The sequence below is a fragment of the Colossoma macropomum genome, unplaced genomic scaffold (genome assembly GCF_904425465.1).
Source record: "Colossoma macropomum unplaced genomic scaffold, Colossoma_macropomum, whole genome shotgun sequence".
Taxonomy (NCBI): Eukaryota; Metazoa; Chordata; class Actinopteri; order Characiformes; family Serrasalmidae; genus Colossoma; species Colossoma macropomum.
Genome location: NW_023494785.1, coordinates 16,317,520 through 16,334,326, shown reverse-complemented (window position 1 = coordinate 16,334,326; position 16,807 = coordinate 16,317,520). Strand labels below are relative to the sequence as shown.

The following is a 16,807-nucleotide window of genomic DNA, read 5'->3' as shown; positions in this document are numbered from 1 at the left end:
AATGCACAAACTTTGTTTCTAAACACTTTATATTACTGAAAACTTGTAAAAAATGTTAAGCATGTTAAAGAAATAAATTAATTTTAAGATAAATTAGTCAACATTTTTTAAGGCCATGGCCAAATCATCTAGATAAACACTAAAGTCACTTAATCTAAAATTTTAATATGAATTTATGTGTACATAACACTCTTAATGCTTGGACAAATGCAATAGATACTCTTATTTTTTTGTATTTTAAAATTGGCCTGTTAAAAATCTGTATACGTCATTGACCCATTTACAAGTTTTAGCACACCTATTTTGTGTTTCGTGCAAATAAAAGTTTTGACTTTTCCAGTATAACCTTTATGATTATGAGGACAGTCAGTGATTTCAAGAGGAGCCATTTTTTATGCCTGTAGAGAAAATTCTGTTCTTAATTACATTTGTTTACCTCAGATGACCATCGCCAGCCATCAATGGAGTCACTGCTGACTCTGCATATCTTTGCTCAAGATTTTGCAGACTGCTGCATGCTGACAAGCTGCCAAATGCAGACGTTTGGTGATGACAGTGTCCCAAAGGCTTAACATTGCTATACTGCAATTGATATGCAACCATCAGCATTTTGTGCTCACAGGCTGTCAGTGGTCTGTTTCAGTAGTGGAGCAAAACATGCTAAATAAAAATTTCCTGCCTGCCTCGGAGGTGTAAAACATGATGATATTATTAAAATTTTGAATTCCAGCTAATAATGGAACATAGCACATGTATAATATAATGAACTTTGTCATAAAACGTATCACAAATCTTTCCTGATTCAATTACAAATCCACACCTACATATTAACTTATACATAATGACCTATATGAATGGGGAAACTGCACTCATGTGAAGTATAAGGTACTACAGCTCAAGCCCTGACTGTGATATTCCTGAACAGGAAGATGATGCATTTGCCTGTAATTTGCAATATTAAAAGAATATTAAACAGTTTTTTATCCTGGTCCTGTTATTTATTACTATTTCTTCTGGCATACAGCTCTACCATTAGAGTGGTTACCATTAGAGTATTACTATTTCTTCTGGCATACAGCTCTACCAGTAGAGTGGTTACCATTAGAGTATTACTATTTCTTCTGGCATACAGCTCTACCAGTAGAGTGGTTACCATTAGAGTATTACTATTTCTTCTGGCATACAGCTCTACCAGTAGAGTTAATACTTTTAGCCAAGCTCCATTTTCTGTGTGGTTTACTGTGCTAATTTTACACCCACAAACCACTTTGTTAAAAACATCTACCCTGCATGAGTACCGTGCCGGTGTACAGTTAGCCACCCACCACCCTGTCCATATTTTTGCTCTAATGCAGCTCCCAGTACACTTGTAGCATGCATTCCATGTTCTTGTTGGCCTTGTTCGGGTGTGTTGGAAGCTATAGAAGCAAAAATGAGGCCCAAGGACTTGGTTGAGTGGCACTGCTCTAGCCCTTCATCAGTGGTCAGTTTCTGATGACCGAACCACTGTTGGCTGGATGGTTTTTAGTAGTGGACCACACTCAACCTAGCACTGAAGTGTAAAAAAACTCCACGATGTTGCTGTTGTGCCTACATTCATATCAGCAACACATACTACTGTGCCACTACTATGTAAGTGTCACTCCTGTGTTGAGAAGATCCCAAATAATATCTAATCAACAGCAGCATGGACAGGGTTGAGGGCAACTCACAGATTGTACATGCATGTATAATTTTAAATGTATGCCAGTGAATGTTATAGTGCCTAAATAACGGAAAACAGAATTTCCCCTAGTGTTTTAAATAAAAGAGTTTGATGCAATACATAAACATTGCATCAAAATGCATCACTTCCCAGTCCATATAGTCTATATATATGGAAACTAAGCTGCAAAACCAGCCCATTTTACATAGATCAGTCTAAAGGTTCTAAGTGGACCTCAAAGGAAAAATAATATACAATTTAAATGTAGGACATGGTCTCTTTATGTACAGCTATTAAAAGTAGTGGTGAGTATATGCTGACCTCAGTTTTGCTGGAAGCAAATTTGCAGAGATATCTAATCTATCTAAATCTGTTTGTGTGATACCACAGAGACATCAGACTGCGATGTCTGCAAACTTCTTTGACTTGAAAAACCTCTACATCTTAAATGGCTTCACATGACCAACAAAACAAAATTACCTTAATATTTTGTTACATTAATAGGGTCAAAAAATCGCAGTCAAAACAGGCAAAGGTTAGTCATGCTAAAAACAATCAAAGGACCAAGGGACATAAACATAAGACAGCCTTCTGCACAGTGGTGGATTTGACACTGCTTTTATAGGAGACAAGGAAGGGAACCAGCCAATCAGGAACAGAGGGTGGGTTCAACCAAATAGGAACTGCAGACAGAATGATTGGAGGATAGGCTACACCTGGAACAGACAGACACACAGGGAGATCTGCCAAATAATCATGACTGGGGGTCATAATAGACACTCACACACGTGCTGACCTGGTTTACAGTTAGAGACCACAGCCCATCTGTTGTCATGCCCAATTTGTACTAACCATCCACATGTCTTAACCAGTTTGCATTAGCCATTAATTCAGAAGCTTCTCTCAGCTGGATATGGTTTGAGTGGTGGACCACAAAGACAAGCACACAAGATATAACTACTCCTATCAGTTTTTTTTTTCCGGCCTCTGGCACTTCTAGACTAGTGTGATATCACTACAGACACAGAGTCACACAGGAAGTGGAAAAAATGTACAAGGTGTCAGGATGTGGCATCTGAGTTCAGGATGTTGTGTCATCATGTATGCGAGCTCACATGAGCCTAGACATGCACACTAGAAATACTCAGCTTACTGCTGAAACCATGCATATTATCTACAAAGCTATTTTCTCAAATACAGCATATCTGTTTTAGTACTATATAGCTCTGATGTAATCTAAAATTAGCAAACTTCTCAAGAAAGAACTGTAATTAGACCAAAGTCAGCTGTTTTACCGGAAGATGACTGCTACCAAAATGCTTCTATTTTGTGCAGTGACATTGCCTTAGTTTCATCATGATCAGCAGATGTACATACTAGCAGTAGCAGCCTTTTGGTATCCATATATGTTTTATGAAATAATTAACATTCTTCTATGGTCTACAGGGCCCGGGTGAACCAGCAGTTTTTACAGACTCTAAAAGGGTTAATGTTTCATTATGTGATCCAGCAGCATGCTATCATAGATCAAGTCAAGGCCAAGATCAAGAAAAACTTACACTGTATACAATGGGACCAAACACCATTCCTCCAGGAACTCGATGCAACATAAAAACAGCTTATATTTACTGGACCACAGAGCATAAGTGACCGAGACGTACACTCTACATAATGCAACACTGTTCAGTACCGAATTACAAAACAGTAAGTACATGATAATGTAAAACTAGGCTCAAATAAATACAATAAAACACCAAAACACAATACAGGGGTGCCCAAACTTGTGCAAACGACTGTAGTTCTTTACTACTCATTCTATAAATGATTGGTGTTGTTCATAATCCACTTGTTTCTTGATCTAACTATAGATGCTACACTACAAGTATGGGCCTTTCTATTATAATAAATCCACTGAGTGTTGCTGTTAACCTACTCAGATCAGGTCTGATCAGAACTCACATTTTGGCATTGATACTGTAATTTCTTATATCTGTTGATAGCTGATTAGAATGCAAACCCTCACTGATTACGTTCTCATGTACACAAAAATGTGTCCACTGCTAAGAATAAGGCCATATTAACATTATACTGCTGTAAGTACTAACTACTAAGTAGAACAAGGGTCATGATGAAAAGAAAAACCATGATAAAGCTAGCTACAAAAAGATTGCCAGATGTTGGCCTGTTTGTGCACTGATGGGGAAAGATAGCCTAATACCTTGTGTAAGTAGTTTTGCTCTTTGACTTCCGCCTGACTAGAGGCCACCATAGACCAGATAAAGAAAATTACCTCAGTGTCAGTTATAAGAACCTAGTGTTAGTAAAGATACTCACTTTTATGAAGAAGCAATAAAAAATAGACCATCAAAACTGTCACCATCAGATAAACAGTAGGAAAACTTTGAAGCTTTCATATTTGAGAGAGAAGAGAAAATCAAGCTCCACTCTTTCTTCAGATCTGAAAAAATCCACAGGTGTTTCTGTCCATCCTTCCACTGTGAGAGACAATTCAACACTATGGGTCTGAAAGGATGTGTAGCTGGTCAAGAAGCTGTTACTAAGAAAAAAAAAAAACATTTGCAAAACAAAGAAAGAACTGCTGCAGTGCTCAGAACAATGGACTGACCAGCCCAGCCCAGAGACCAGACCTCAACATCACTGAATGTCTTTGGGACCACCTCCTTGGACAGTGAGATACAAAAATGCATCCAAAGGGGGCTTTCACACCTTGACTTGTTGGTACTTTTCAGTTTGGTCCGAACCAAAATAGCTGCTGTGAAATTTGGACCGACCAAAAAAGGTGGTTTAGGATCGAACTGAACCATGGTTCGGTGGGTTTGCAGTGTGAAAACACATTTTTTGTATGGTTCGGACCTTCGGACCAGTTACAGTAAGTTGAGACAGCCTATCATCAGCCATGAAACAACAGAAGAACAAAAAGAGCCGGGAGAACAGTAAAATGAGCTGCGGTACTACACGGGAGAGGACGAGACGAAATTAAAGTGTAATTTGGTCTGACATCAGACCAAATATCCGTATGCTCTCAGAAAATAAGGTATAAGTTTCGGCATAAAAAAACGGATGAGGATTTCCATGTTTCTTCATTCAAGCGGAAAAAGGCTGCCCGCCGAATTGACAACACGGTGACGTCAGACGCACGCTCCTCTACAACCAATCAGTGTCAAGTAAAGGGAGACGCAGCCCACGTAGGTGATGACGGCAGGATCTTTAGTGCGCTAAATTCCAATGTGAAACCAAAACTAATCGGATCAAATTTATACAATGCAACTAAAACATGAACTTGGTTTGGACTTTCAGGTGTGGAAACGCCTTAAAACTGAACTTTGGAGGTGTGGAATTCACGCTCTGTAGGGTAACAGTGCCCCTGATTTCAGAAACGTTGGATAAGCAGGTGTCTACAAACTTTTGGCCATATAATGTGCTTCTTCCTGTATACTTGTTGGCACAGTTTCTCTGCAGCACTTTCCTCTGTTTAATCCTAATGATTGGAAGCCGAGTAAGGCCTGGCTCTGTGTCCGCCTGCTGGACCTCTGGGGTAACTGCAGGCTGCTTTAGCTATGTTGTAATGTATGAGGTGGAGCGCTTCGTGTGACGCAGCAGCCCTTTTCTTGTAAAAGCCAGCCTTCCCTTTTCCTCGTGCCATCGAAGGAAATGGACTTCCTTGGCTGTTTGTTTTCTTTTATTTTTTAAATTAAATTCTACCGTCTCTGCATTAAACCTATGGCTCTAGCAGTCCTCCTTCATCTGGATGTCTGTGACCGCAGGTAAAGGCGCTTTTTCAGTCATGTAAGGTAACTTTAACCCCACCGACGGAAACTAGATCAGTATCGAGGGCTGTGGGCGATGAGGCGACATCGAAAGTAAAGAAAAAAAAATGGAAAACTATTTGACATTTTACATTATTGTTGGTGGTTTGGTTGTAACGTCAGGGTAATAGCGTAGACATTAGAAAATTCTGACTTGTGTGCTTGTAAATGTTGGTTAAGTACGTTTGTACAGTCTATACAGTTAATGCCACTTGGCCAAAAAAAAAAAGTTGCGCAAGCTTTATGGAAAAAAGGAAGCAGCTTCAAGATAAATCAGAATCGATAGAAAATGTCATTCCCATATGTAAATCACTAATGTAGTTGCTTTGATTTAAATCAGAAAAGGTCTAAAATGTCAGTTTAATGTTTGAATTTGCCTTGACTGGGACACTTTTTAGCAAACATCCAAGTCTTTCCAAATCCCATCAAAACCACTCACCCGCGCTAATAGTCATTTAAATTGTGGTTTTCCACATTTCTACATTGAAATATGCTGTAAATTCTGTCTGCTAAGTGAGTCATCTGTTTACAGAGCATCAGAGCCCCCTCCCACCGTCTTTAATGGGTGGTTTTCTGAGTGGGACAGTTTAAGAGATAAAGTGGGCGCTGCCGTCACATTATCAACAGCTCATTACCAAAATCAAAACAAAAATTTCAATCACTGCCTATAGCTCATGTTAAAACCAAAAAACAGGCAATGACATGATAAAGCCACAGCCCAAACACTGTAGGGCAGTTCTTTTACTCTAGCCTGTATGTCTAAAGGTTTGTAGATTGTACTGCTTTTCCAACATTTCTTCTGAAGTCAGAGTATTAATTGGGAGTTTGTCCCACTTTGCTGCAGTCTTCTGTGAAGACTTTACACTAGATGTTGGAGCATTGCTGTGAGGATTTGATTGTATTCAGCCACAAGAGCATTAGTGAGGTCAGGTACTGATGTTGGATAATTACTTCTGGATCACAAACTCCGCTCCAACTGGATGGTACTGGTACTGATACTGGATGGAGCTCCATCACTCCAGAGAATGCAGTTCCACTGCTGCACAGCCCAGTGTTGGGAGACTTTATATCCCTTTATCAACACTTGGTGTTGGTGATTTTAGGCTCATGTGCAGCTGCTCCAGAGTGTTCCATTCTGTTTGTTAGTGTGTTTCTGTGGAGATCAATTGGTGCACCCTAAAGTAGCTGGATTCACTGATTAGAAGGGCTGACTGAATACTTCGGGACATATAATAGTTCTTCTGGACATGTAATGATGCTTTCAGTTTTAAGAATGCAGCCAGCTCGACAGTGATGTCAGTTCTTACTCACATTCAGCACGCAAACATTTGTTTTCATTGGCTGACAAAAGCAACATAACACAGTACCACTCAGCTGAAGAGTCTCAGCACTCTTACTAATGCGATGTTTAGCAGAAAAGGTTCATTTCTCACCACGTTCTTGTCCTTGTCCTTGTGTCTGCTCAGTGTTGCTCTGCATTCTCTGATGGATTGAGAACTAAATCCTCGTGCTAGGATGGACACTGGGCATAACAGAAGCAAGTGGAGGAGGACATGCGTGCCATACCTTTTATTTCTCTTGGTAAGAAGTGACTTAAAGGAACAGTGTGTAATATATTTATCGTACTAAATCATAAAATGACTATGATGTGTCTTTCATGCTAAGTTGAAATACTGGCTTCTCCAACAACAATGCTACAGCCAGTATGTTCTCCTTTGAAATTTCTGTTCTGGAGTAGAAAGTCTTTTGTGTTTTGCCCTGTGATCCCACCCACTGCCCATTTCCCTGGACCATTCTGACAACCCAGGTTGCCAGATATGAAACAAATTGGCAGGCAAACAGCATGCTGCAGCCATAGAAGCAAGCAAACAAGCTGGATCAACAGAGATAATGTTAGATTCAACATGCTCTAAAAAGCTTCGGCATCCTTCTAAAAAGCTCCATGACAAGAGATGTAGTGAACCATGAGTAAATATTAGCAATACATTTGAAAGATGGAGACAACTTAGAGCCCAGAAGGACTTGGTCTAGTCAGAAGGACTAGTTGGCTAATTTTCTCCTGAACAGGTTTAGCTTCAGCTAACTCCAGACTGTGTATTTTCAGAGCAGTTGGCGTTTGTTTTTGGGATAACGGGGTTAGCTTTGGTTACCGTGCATAGCCAACCATGTATCTAACTAACACTGACAGAGTTATTAAAAAATCTATGTGCTGGTTTTAATTTGCAAACAATAAAAACATTGCAAACGTACACATTAGCTGATCAACTTACAGTGTAGAACTCGTCATCACTTGCCATTGTCAAAGTTTAATGCTGTACTCATCTTGCACTCGTTCATGTAGGTTAAGTGTCCTTAACCTGGCAACCTGCGTGAGTTTTGAGTCTGGGGAGGAGCATTACCCATTTTAAATGCTTGCTGTCTGTATTACATATGGTTCCTTTAATGTTGATGCTATTGATGCCAGCCTATTTTTTCTTTTAATTTTCAGATTATGATCAAAGTCATTCACGCAACAACAGTATACATAATTCTGTATAAAGTTGAATGTTCTGTGTTTAATATTTAATGCCCCTTCCTCTTTAAAGACACTTTTAAGGCAAACAGATGCATCAACGGAATATAAAAACGGCACTGGAAGCAACAGCATCCAAACAGAAACTTGTGCCGAGAACGAGTACTCGTACAATGGAATCTGCTGTGACAAGTGTCCACCAGGTACAGAAACCAAAAGTCTGAGCATTTCATAAAAGCAGTATGAAAAACAGTTCAGGCCTGTGATCGGTGAGGAGAGTATTCATCCAACAAACATCAGTGCCAGTTCCAGATAGATCCAGTCAGCATGGAGAAGACAGAGAAAAAAAAGACTGTTTAGTTTTTTTGCTGTTTGAACTGCATTTATTTGAACTGTATTTCCTGATATTTGTTGATAACTGATTGGCATGGGGGTTATTTTATTAGGTTTGTTAGATTTGACTAGGTGTACCTCTAAGATGTACAGAACATCACCATGATTTTTGTAATAAACAGAAACTGTAGAGATTTAGACCTCACTCTCAGGCTCCATCTGTCTTTTGATCTGCAGGATTTAAACTGAAGAATGTGTGCGCAGGAAAGGGTCTGAGGTCCAGCTGTGAGAAATGCGGTCCTGAATTTTACCTTGACAGTACAAACTACTTCCGAAATTGCTTTTCGTGCTCCAAGTGCAAGAAAAGTAATGTAATACCTTTCATATGTACTTTCATATGTACTGTGTTTTCAAAGCAACTAATTCTAACCCCCTTTCTTTTTCCTCCATTTTTCATTTGTTTTCATCCCTCGCTCACAGACGAAGTTGAGGAATCACCATGTACACACAAAAAAAACAGAGTGTGTGCATGCAAGCCTGGATACTACAGAAGTAGTGTGAATCTTAATACATGGTCATGTTCACGCTGCAAAAAGTGTGGAGCTGGAGAAAGAGTGAGCCAAGCATGTAAGTCTCTCTTTTCTAGTCTCTCACTTTCTTACTGTCTCTCCCTCTTTCTCTTTTTCTGGAAAGAGATGCCTCACTGACTTACCAGCAGAAGCTTAACACAAGCTGACTAAATGGTTTCCTAATACACACACACATACACATACGAACACACAGACGAACACACAGTCATATATGGATTATTCTACCAAATTGGTTAGAGTCAGACTTCAAAACACATTTCAGCTTTTAGCTGACTTGGACTTTAGACTAAAATCATTTTGTTTTGAATGACCTTATACCCCTTAATTATGTTGATTTTATTTAAATAATTGATTGAGCATTCCATTTTGTCGCTACCTAAACAAACACTATCAAAACTTTACCAAATGTTTTGGTAGTGACTTTTTCTATAGTAACACGTTTTCACTAGAACATAAAGTTTACTAAATTGCAGAAAATATGTATTTGATAATGACAGTTTTCCATGATATAAACTTATGATGAATCTAAGTCTTTCAACTCCCTTTAAAAGAAATCAAATGGTTATTTTAAAAATATTATAAAAAGAAAAACAACAAAAAATGTAAGTATTATTTTCATAAGTTTGAGGCAGCCACCTACTAATACAAAGTACTCTATAAATGATGGTTTTGTACATATTTAGCTTATTATTATCTCAATATATGCATTGGGTTTAATAAGATCATAACAATCATTGTACATATTTAAAGTGTAAATTCTTAATTCTTTTCTTTTTTTTCACTGTGATTTAAAATAATTCAGCAGAATGGTTCGTATATTGAGTTTTTTTTTGTTCATATCACTTTTTGGCCACAGTTTTATTATGATCAATGATGGTGATGTTCCATTATTTTTTCAGGTTCCAGGAATAACAACACAGTGTGTGAATGCAAAGATTTCCATTACCGCTTAAACAAGACTACCTGTGTTTTTTGTAAAGGGTGAGTATTGTAGCTGACTGATCAGAGACTTTTATTTTGATTGAGTGATAATGTAGTAAATGGATCAAACTAAAGCTCACTATTATATTACCAATCAAGTAATCTACTGATATTGATTACTGATTAGTGTTATTGAATAAATGAGATATAAGCACTGAAATAAGAGTCCAAAGTATTTTATTGGACAATGAAGCCTTTTAAAAGACTCTATTAAAACACTGTGTTGAATATATATTCATATAATTCAGTCTGACAGGCTCTGTTTTTTCACTGTAAGAGGAACCAATAGGAGAATTATGCATTCACATCTTGCAAACTGTCAACTAATGGCAGTTAATCAAGAACACGCCTTTAATCACATTTTTTCTTGGTTAATCCCAGTGATAGAGAGTTTAATTGAGTTATTGTGACAGTCATAGATCAAGTACAATTATGGGGACCTATGACAGTCTTCATGACCATCTGAACATAACCGCAAGGTGTTCTGTTTTGATGTCCAGGAACCGAGCTAGTCTCCATTGTGATAAGTATTCATACAAGCAGTGAAACAGTGAGAGCCTGAGCATGAGCATAAACATTTCTAGCATGTAAATACATTTAAAGTTGTTCACCAAAGAAAAAATGATGTTTGCACATATCTTTCCTTTTTGACTGTGGTTTTGTAAAGAGGTTAGAGTGTAGAAAGGATAAAATCCTAATGGAGTGTAATGTGTAACGAGCAGTGGTGCTGAAAAGTATCTGGTTTTCTTTTCCAGTTGCAGTGAGAAGTGTCGAGACCTGTGCACCAGCCCCACTCCGTCTGTTAGTCCTGAACCAGGTCTGATGCTCAACACTGAACTCCCTCTCTCTCTCTCCTTTATCAAGTACTGTGCAAGTGTTTGTATGTGTAATAGATAGACAGGGAAGAATTATAATCTTTTTTTAACATTTACAAAGTTAATTACATGAAATCAAGCTGTATACCTGAGAAATGTGTTAAATCCTTGTCTTGAGTTCTTGAGGGCAGACAGACAAAGATGAACAATCAGTGGAACTTTCCTGCACAAAAGCACTTAATGGCTTGATTGTGTAGTCATTATTTGAGTTTAATCTCTCCTGAATTTACTAAGTTGTGCCTTCCTTTTGAGGCTTACAACATAGTTAACACTTTTTGTGATAATATGACAAGTGTTGAATTATTTTCATTTTCAGATCCTGAACTACCAGTAGTCATCATTCCAATTTTGGCCTCAACAGTTTTTATGATTCTTTTTATTGCGTATTTGAGAATCAGACAGTGGAGGAAGAAGAAGCGAAATCAGTCAGAATCACCTGATCCTGAGAAAGACACCACAGAACAGGTAGTGTGACGACATGGTGGCAAAAACTACTCCAATTTATATTGAAATGTATGTTGAAAAGGACTGTCACTAGTTGTTGTGTTAGTAATCAAGTAATCTGCTGGATATTTTAATAATTAATTTTTTAAAAAGTTTTTTAAAAAAGGCCATGTAACACAAATCTCAAAAACATTTTTCTTTTGTTTTGTTTTTGGCATGACCATTGTCTAACCTCTTTTTAATCCTGCATGCTACTTTAAGTTCTTTTATTTCTGAAAAAGAGGGAAATTCAATTTTCCTTGATATGAACAATAACAAGCCACATGTAGCCCTTCAGATACTCCTAAATACTTTACAGGATGAAGATGAACGAGGAAGCCTTTAAAAAGACAGTGTTACTTTATTTGGATAGCCCCCAGTTTATCGTATAGATATTCAGTTTTCGCTGGCAGTTTTAAATTTAACAAACTATCTGTTGAAAGTCAGTTGATTATTAGTGTCAGGGTTAGGATTAGTACCAGGGTTAAGTTTAGGAGCTGGGTGAGGATTAGGTTTAAGTTTAAGAGTGAGATTAGGGTTATATATATATATATATATATATATATATATATATATATATATATATATATATATATATATATTTATGTACATCAAGAAGCCACTTTTTTTGTATCCAGCAACTGAGTTTAATTAAGTAGCTGTGACAGTCATAAGGTTAATACATATATATACTGCTATTGATGTAAACAGTCTTTTTAAATATATATTCTGCCCAAAGACTCAAGTGCCTACAAAAATCAAAGATGAGGAAAGTGTCCCACTGGCTAATCACTCTGTGGAACATGAGCAGGACCAAGCATTACCAGACTGTGTCCCCAGAGAGATCAGAAGTATGTATCTGTGTGTTGTCTGTTCATACTGAAATTAACTGAAGTAAGCATTACTGTTCTAGTGTTCTTGTCTGTCTGATACTTGCCTCATGTCTCTCTCTCTCTCTCTCTCTCTCTCTCTCTCTCTCTCTCTCTCTCTCTCTCTCTCTCTCTCTCTCTCTCTCTCTCTCTCTCTCTCTCTCTCTCTCTCTCTCTCTCTCTCTCTCTCTCTCTCTCTCTAGCTCATGAATTTATGTACTTTGTGCTGGAAGTAGTCCCTGTCAAACGTTTTAAGGAACTGGTGCGTCGTCTGAACGTGTCTGAGCAGGACATCGACAGGGCAGAGCGAGATAACCATGCTTTTGCCGATGCTCAGTACCAGATGCTAAAGATTTGGAGTGATAATGCTTCCGGAGGAGGGAAAAACATTCTGCCACGGCCACTCCTGCAGGAGTTTGTAGACAGACTAAAGGACATGAATTTGAATGGTTGTGCAGAGAGCATCGAGAACAAGTACTCCACTGAGGCCTAAACACTCACTCACATCACACACGAGCTATATGCTTACATGCAACTCATCCAATCAGATGTGCTTGCTGTGGTTCACACGAAGATGGGAAAAAACAGGGCATTAGTAGAGACATTCACCATAATTTCCAACTATGACGACTTATACATGATTTATGCAAACTATTAAACAATGCACAAGACAGTGTGGCAGAGCTGCATTGACTCTATTAGCTTTTATAAAATGCATTATATTTGTGTTGAGTTTCTAAGGTGGCATGAGAGCATTGTAGTTTGTAACTTTAACTTACAGAAAAGCCTTTGTTGCACCAAGTGCCTTTATTTGGATCATTATCCATTGACCACCAGCTTTGTTATACACATATTTCAAAGAGGTGGAGTTTTGTAAAGGGCTCCAGTGTTTTCCTGTGGGTTATTTAAAAAGAATGGTCTGAATGACTGGTCAGGACTGTACTGTATAAAGGAACCACACTAACTTTGAGGCCACCTTGGATTTTGTTTTTCTTATGAACAGGGAATTTTTTGTGCTATGTTGTTCCTTATATTTTATAACCATTTTGTATGTACTTCTGCAACTTGGTGAGTTTAGTTGACAACCCACATGTACCTGCCAAAATAATGGAAACACTTAACAAATGAGTGATACAAATTATATAAACACAGATGTTTTAAAATAGGCATGGTGATAGAGTTACGTCCTGTACCACCATGTGTATCGTTTTTTAATCCTCTTTTCAAAAACATTTCTGTTCTGTTGGTCAAAAAATTCAGGTAACTGGATGATGCCTCTTTTGGATGCCTGTTTTTATATAATTTGCGTTGAAGCAGAGAGATTGTGCGTTTAGGCCTACTGTACTTTTACCATGGTTAAAGAGTGTTGTTAGGAACAATGTGAAGCTATAAACAGTGACTAAATAGAATATATTAAAGTACACTAATGTGCAATAAATAATTTATTAGTAAAATTGATTGCAATGAGATATTCTTCCATCAAGCAATTTAGTTCATTAACAGTAGGCTGTGGCTGCCAAGTAACATATCAGTCAAAAATAGCACAATGTTTTTTTTACTACTTGGCTAAATAAACCAGAGTTCAGTTGATGGGTGCAGTCATATGTGTATATGTAGTATTTTAGAGCAGCTTTGAGCATAAAATCTCTATCAAGTCTTAGTAACGGAACAATCCATTTTATTGTTTTCCTCTATTTTGGCAGTTGCTTAGCATTAATGTTTCAATCTGAAAGATTATATTTTTGTATTGACTTTTTAATGTCATCAAATGAATTCCTCCGAACAACTTTAAACTCTCGGATTTTTTTATGTACAGAAAAAAACAGTGTAATACTGATTGTTTAACTAATTTACCAAGAGGACATTTGATGTGTGTATGATTTTTAATCTAACGTGTTTATGATTTTTTTATGTATTTCTGTATCAACAGGTCATGTATCAGATTTCTTACCCTATGTAAAGTTTTGTATAATGTCATAATTTCAAAGGTATGGCTGATTAAGTGTATGGGTTCTGTTTGTATATGTAAATAATACCTTTATAGAAAAACAGCAATAGTTTGACCAAAAATCAAATGTACTTGCTTTGACACATACTCAGAGTGTGGCTACCAAGAAATGTTTAAATTTACCCTGATTATAACAAGAAGTGAAAGCAAATAGAAATCAGTCAGCATAAACTGTGGAGAATGTTTCCTCAAACCTCCTGTCCAAAATGCTTTACTTCGGTACTGATATTGTCGTTCATTTTCTGACAAAAACATATTGCATAAGCCATTCTTTAAGTATAAACTAGTAACATTTGTAAAAATTTCCTCAACTAAAAGCATTACAGCACATGTTGTACTGAACACTAACACCAGACAGTGATTTTGAAACAAGATCCATGTTGATCTTGTTATAAAACAGGCCTGTTGGAGCAAGTGCAGGCTTGGAGCTGTCTGTGAACTCAGATTCCTCATTTATTGGTCACATGTGTGGTAGTCCAAATGGAAATTCTAGATTTTTGATCAAACTATTCACAGTACCCTCCAGAATTATACTCTGTAAATATGAGCCTGTAAAGAGATTTTATTCTTTATCAGCTTTTGATATTGCACTGAAAACATTACTGTCCAGTAAGGCAAAATATCCAAAGATAAATAAAGCTTTATAAAAAATTTTGGCACCCCCTAGAAATTCTTGTGAATAAAATGTGATTGACGTATATTCATGCATATTTCACCTTTTCTAATCACATCTGAGGCTTTACAGACTCTTAAGTGGTCATAGGGCCTCTCGTCAAGTGGCATGCAGGCCAAACACCCTTAGTCACCCATCAACAGAGGAAAGATCAGAGAATAAACAGAGACAAAAGGTTGTTAATTTTCATAAATCAACAAATGACAAAGAAAAATCCTATTAAACACAACCATCCACTATTAAGACAATAATTAAGTTTCATTATATTAGAGCTGTAATGAACCTGCCTGGATGAAGAAGCAAGTATTATGCCCCAGTGCACAGTGAGAAGGAATGATTGAGAAGGAGCACAGTGTGTCCAAAACTGGACACCACCTTCTAACGAACAAACTATTCAGAAGGATTTCCATAATAAAGCTTCTGCTGTTGTCCATCCTGAAATGTAGGCACCTGAAGACTGGAACTTTCAGTGGAACCGGGTGCTATGGTCAGATGAACCAAAAACAGGACTTTAGCACAAAACGAGGCAAGGTCTTTTAGAAAAGCCTAATCCTCACTGTGAAGTATGGTGGTGGATTAGTAATGTTGTTGGGTGTTGTTCATCCAGAGGTCCTGGGAATCTTGTTAGGATACAGGGCATCAGGACTTCACTAAATACCAGGAGATTTTATATCGAAATCTGGCTGCGTCTCCCAGGACTCATGTTTGTGCTTATGGTTAGTTCCTCCAGCAGGTCAATAATGCATTGCATACCTCCAAATGCACACTATCGCTGTGTCCCAAACCACACACTTCTGTACTTCACATACTACACTAATGAGTGCACTTCTAATGGTATATGTGCAATTTTTACACACTATTTAGGTTGCTAGTATGCGATTTGGGACGCAGCGCATCTTACCAAGATGAATCATCTTCACCCAGTGAGCCCGACGAGTTTCCTCTTCAGATCCTCCATCAGGGAGAATGTGCTCCCATGTCAGCTAAGGTCAGCTTTACAAATAGCACAACTGACAACCTTTTTTTTTTTAGTTTAGCTCCAACACTTTGAAGGATTTTGTTCTCCTGTTCTCTTGTTGTTTTCCTAGAGAGCGCAAGAAAGACGTGTAATGACGTCACCAACTAATCGACTATTAAATCAGTTGCCAACTAATTTGGTCGTCGTTTTTAGTCGACTAAGTCGAATAATCGTTGCACCCCTAATGCACACAAAAATGAATTCACTGACTGACTGCAAGATCAAGCTTTTGCAGTGTCCATCTCAATCCTCTGACCTAAACCCCATCGATAACATATTAGCAGAACTGAAAAGGAGAGTCCACAAATGAGGACCAAGGAGTCTGAAGCAGCTGGAGAGATTTTGTCTGGAGGAATGATCTCCCTTTATGTGTTCTCACACCCCACCTCCTTTAACTTAATATGGGAGAAGATTCAGTGCTGTTAAATACAGAGGTCCCAAAAATTGCCTTGAGTAATGATACTTTACCGAAAGATTAGTTTGCTCCTATTTTTGGTGCAGCCTTTTTTCCTTATATTTAGCAAGGGTGGCAATAATTCTGGAGGGCTTGCTGGCATATTTAAGCATTGAGTATGCAGTTTGTTACTAGGATGAAGGGTTTCCTGGACACAGATTAAATTTAGTGACTAAATGACATTTAATGAATGTTTGCTTAAACGCAGTTTAATGAACATTCACTTATTCAGTAAAGTAGTAGACTACCATACAAAAGTCATCACCCTTTGTTTATTTAATTTCCAGTCGAAATGGCCTTTAAGTACAAGTTATTCAAGTAATCCTTATTACAAACTTAAACTCATCAGTCTATAAATTACCATGGGATTTTATATTAAAACCTGGCTGCCTCTCACAGGAGTTATGATGTTTGTGGTTATGATTAGTTCCTCCACCAGGACAATAATGACAATAATAAACTTAATGTCAAATATCCAG

The 16,807-nt window shown here is 37.7% G+C and overlaps 1 protein-coding gene across 1 annotated transcript; it reads left to right on the top strand.

Moving 5' to 3' along the window:
* The first annotated feature begins 5,316 nt into the window (after window positions 1–5,316).
* tnfrsf1a (tumor necrosis factor receptor superfamily, member 1a) lies at window positions 5,317–14,883 on the top strand. The gene is made up of 10 exons (XM_036584497.1): window positions 5,317–5,490; window positions 6,999–7,113; window positions 8,118–8,247; window positions 8,615–8,743; window positions 8,858–9,004; window positions 9,867–9,948; window positions 10,704–10,765; window positions 11,140–11,288; window positions 12,046–12,157; window positions 12,379–14,883. The coding sequence occupies exons 2-10, from the start codon at window positions 7,048–7,050 to the stop codon at window positions 12,666–12,668; spliced, it is 1,167 nt and encodes a 388-aa protein (XP_036440390.1). The 5' UTR covers window positions 5,317–5,490; window positions 6,999–7,047; the 3' UTR covers window positions 12,669–14,883.
* The last annotated feature ends 1,924 nt before the right edge of the window (window positions 14,884–16,807 follow it).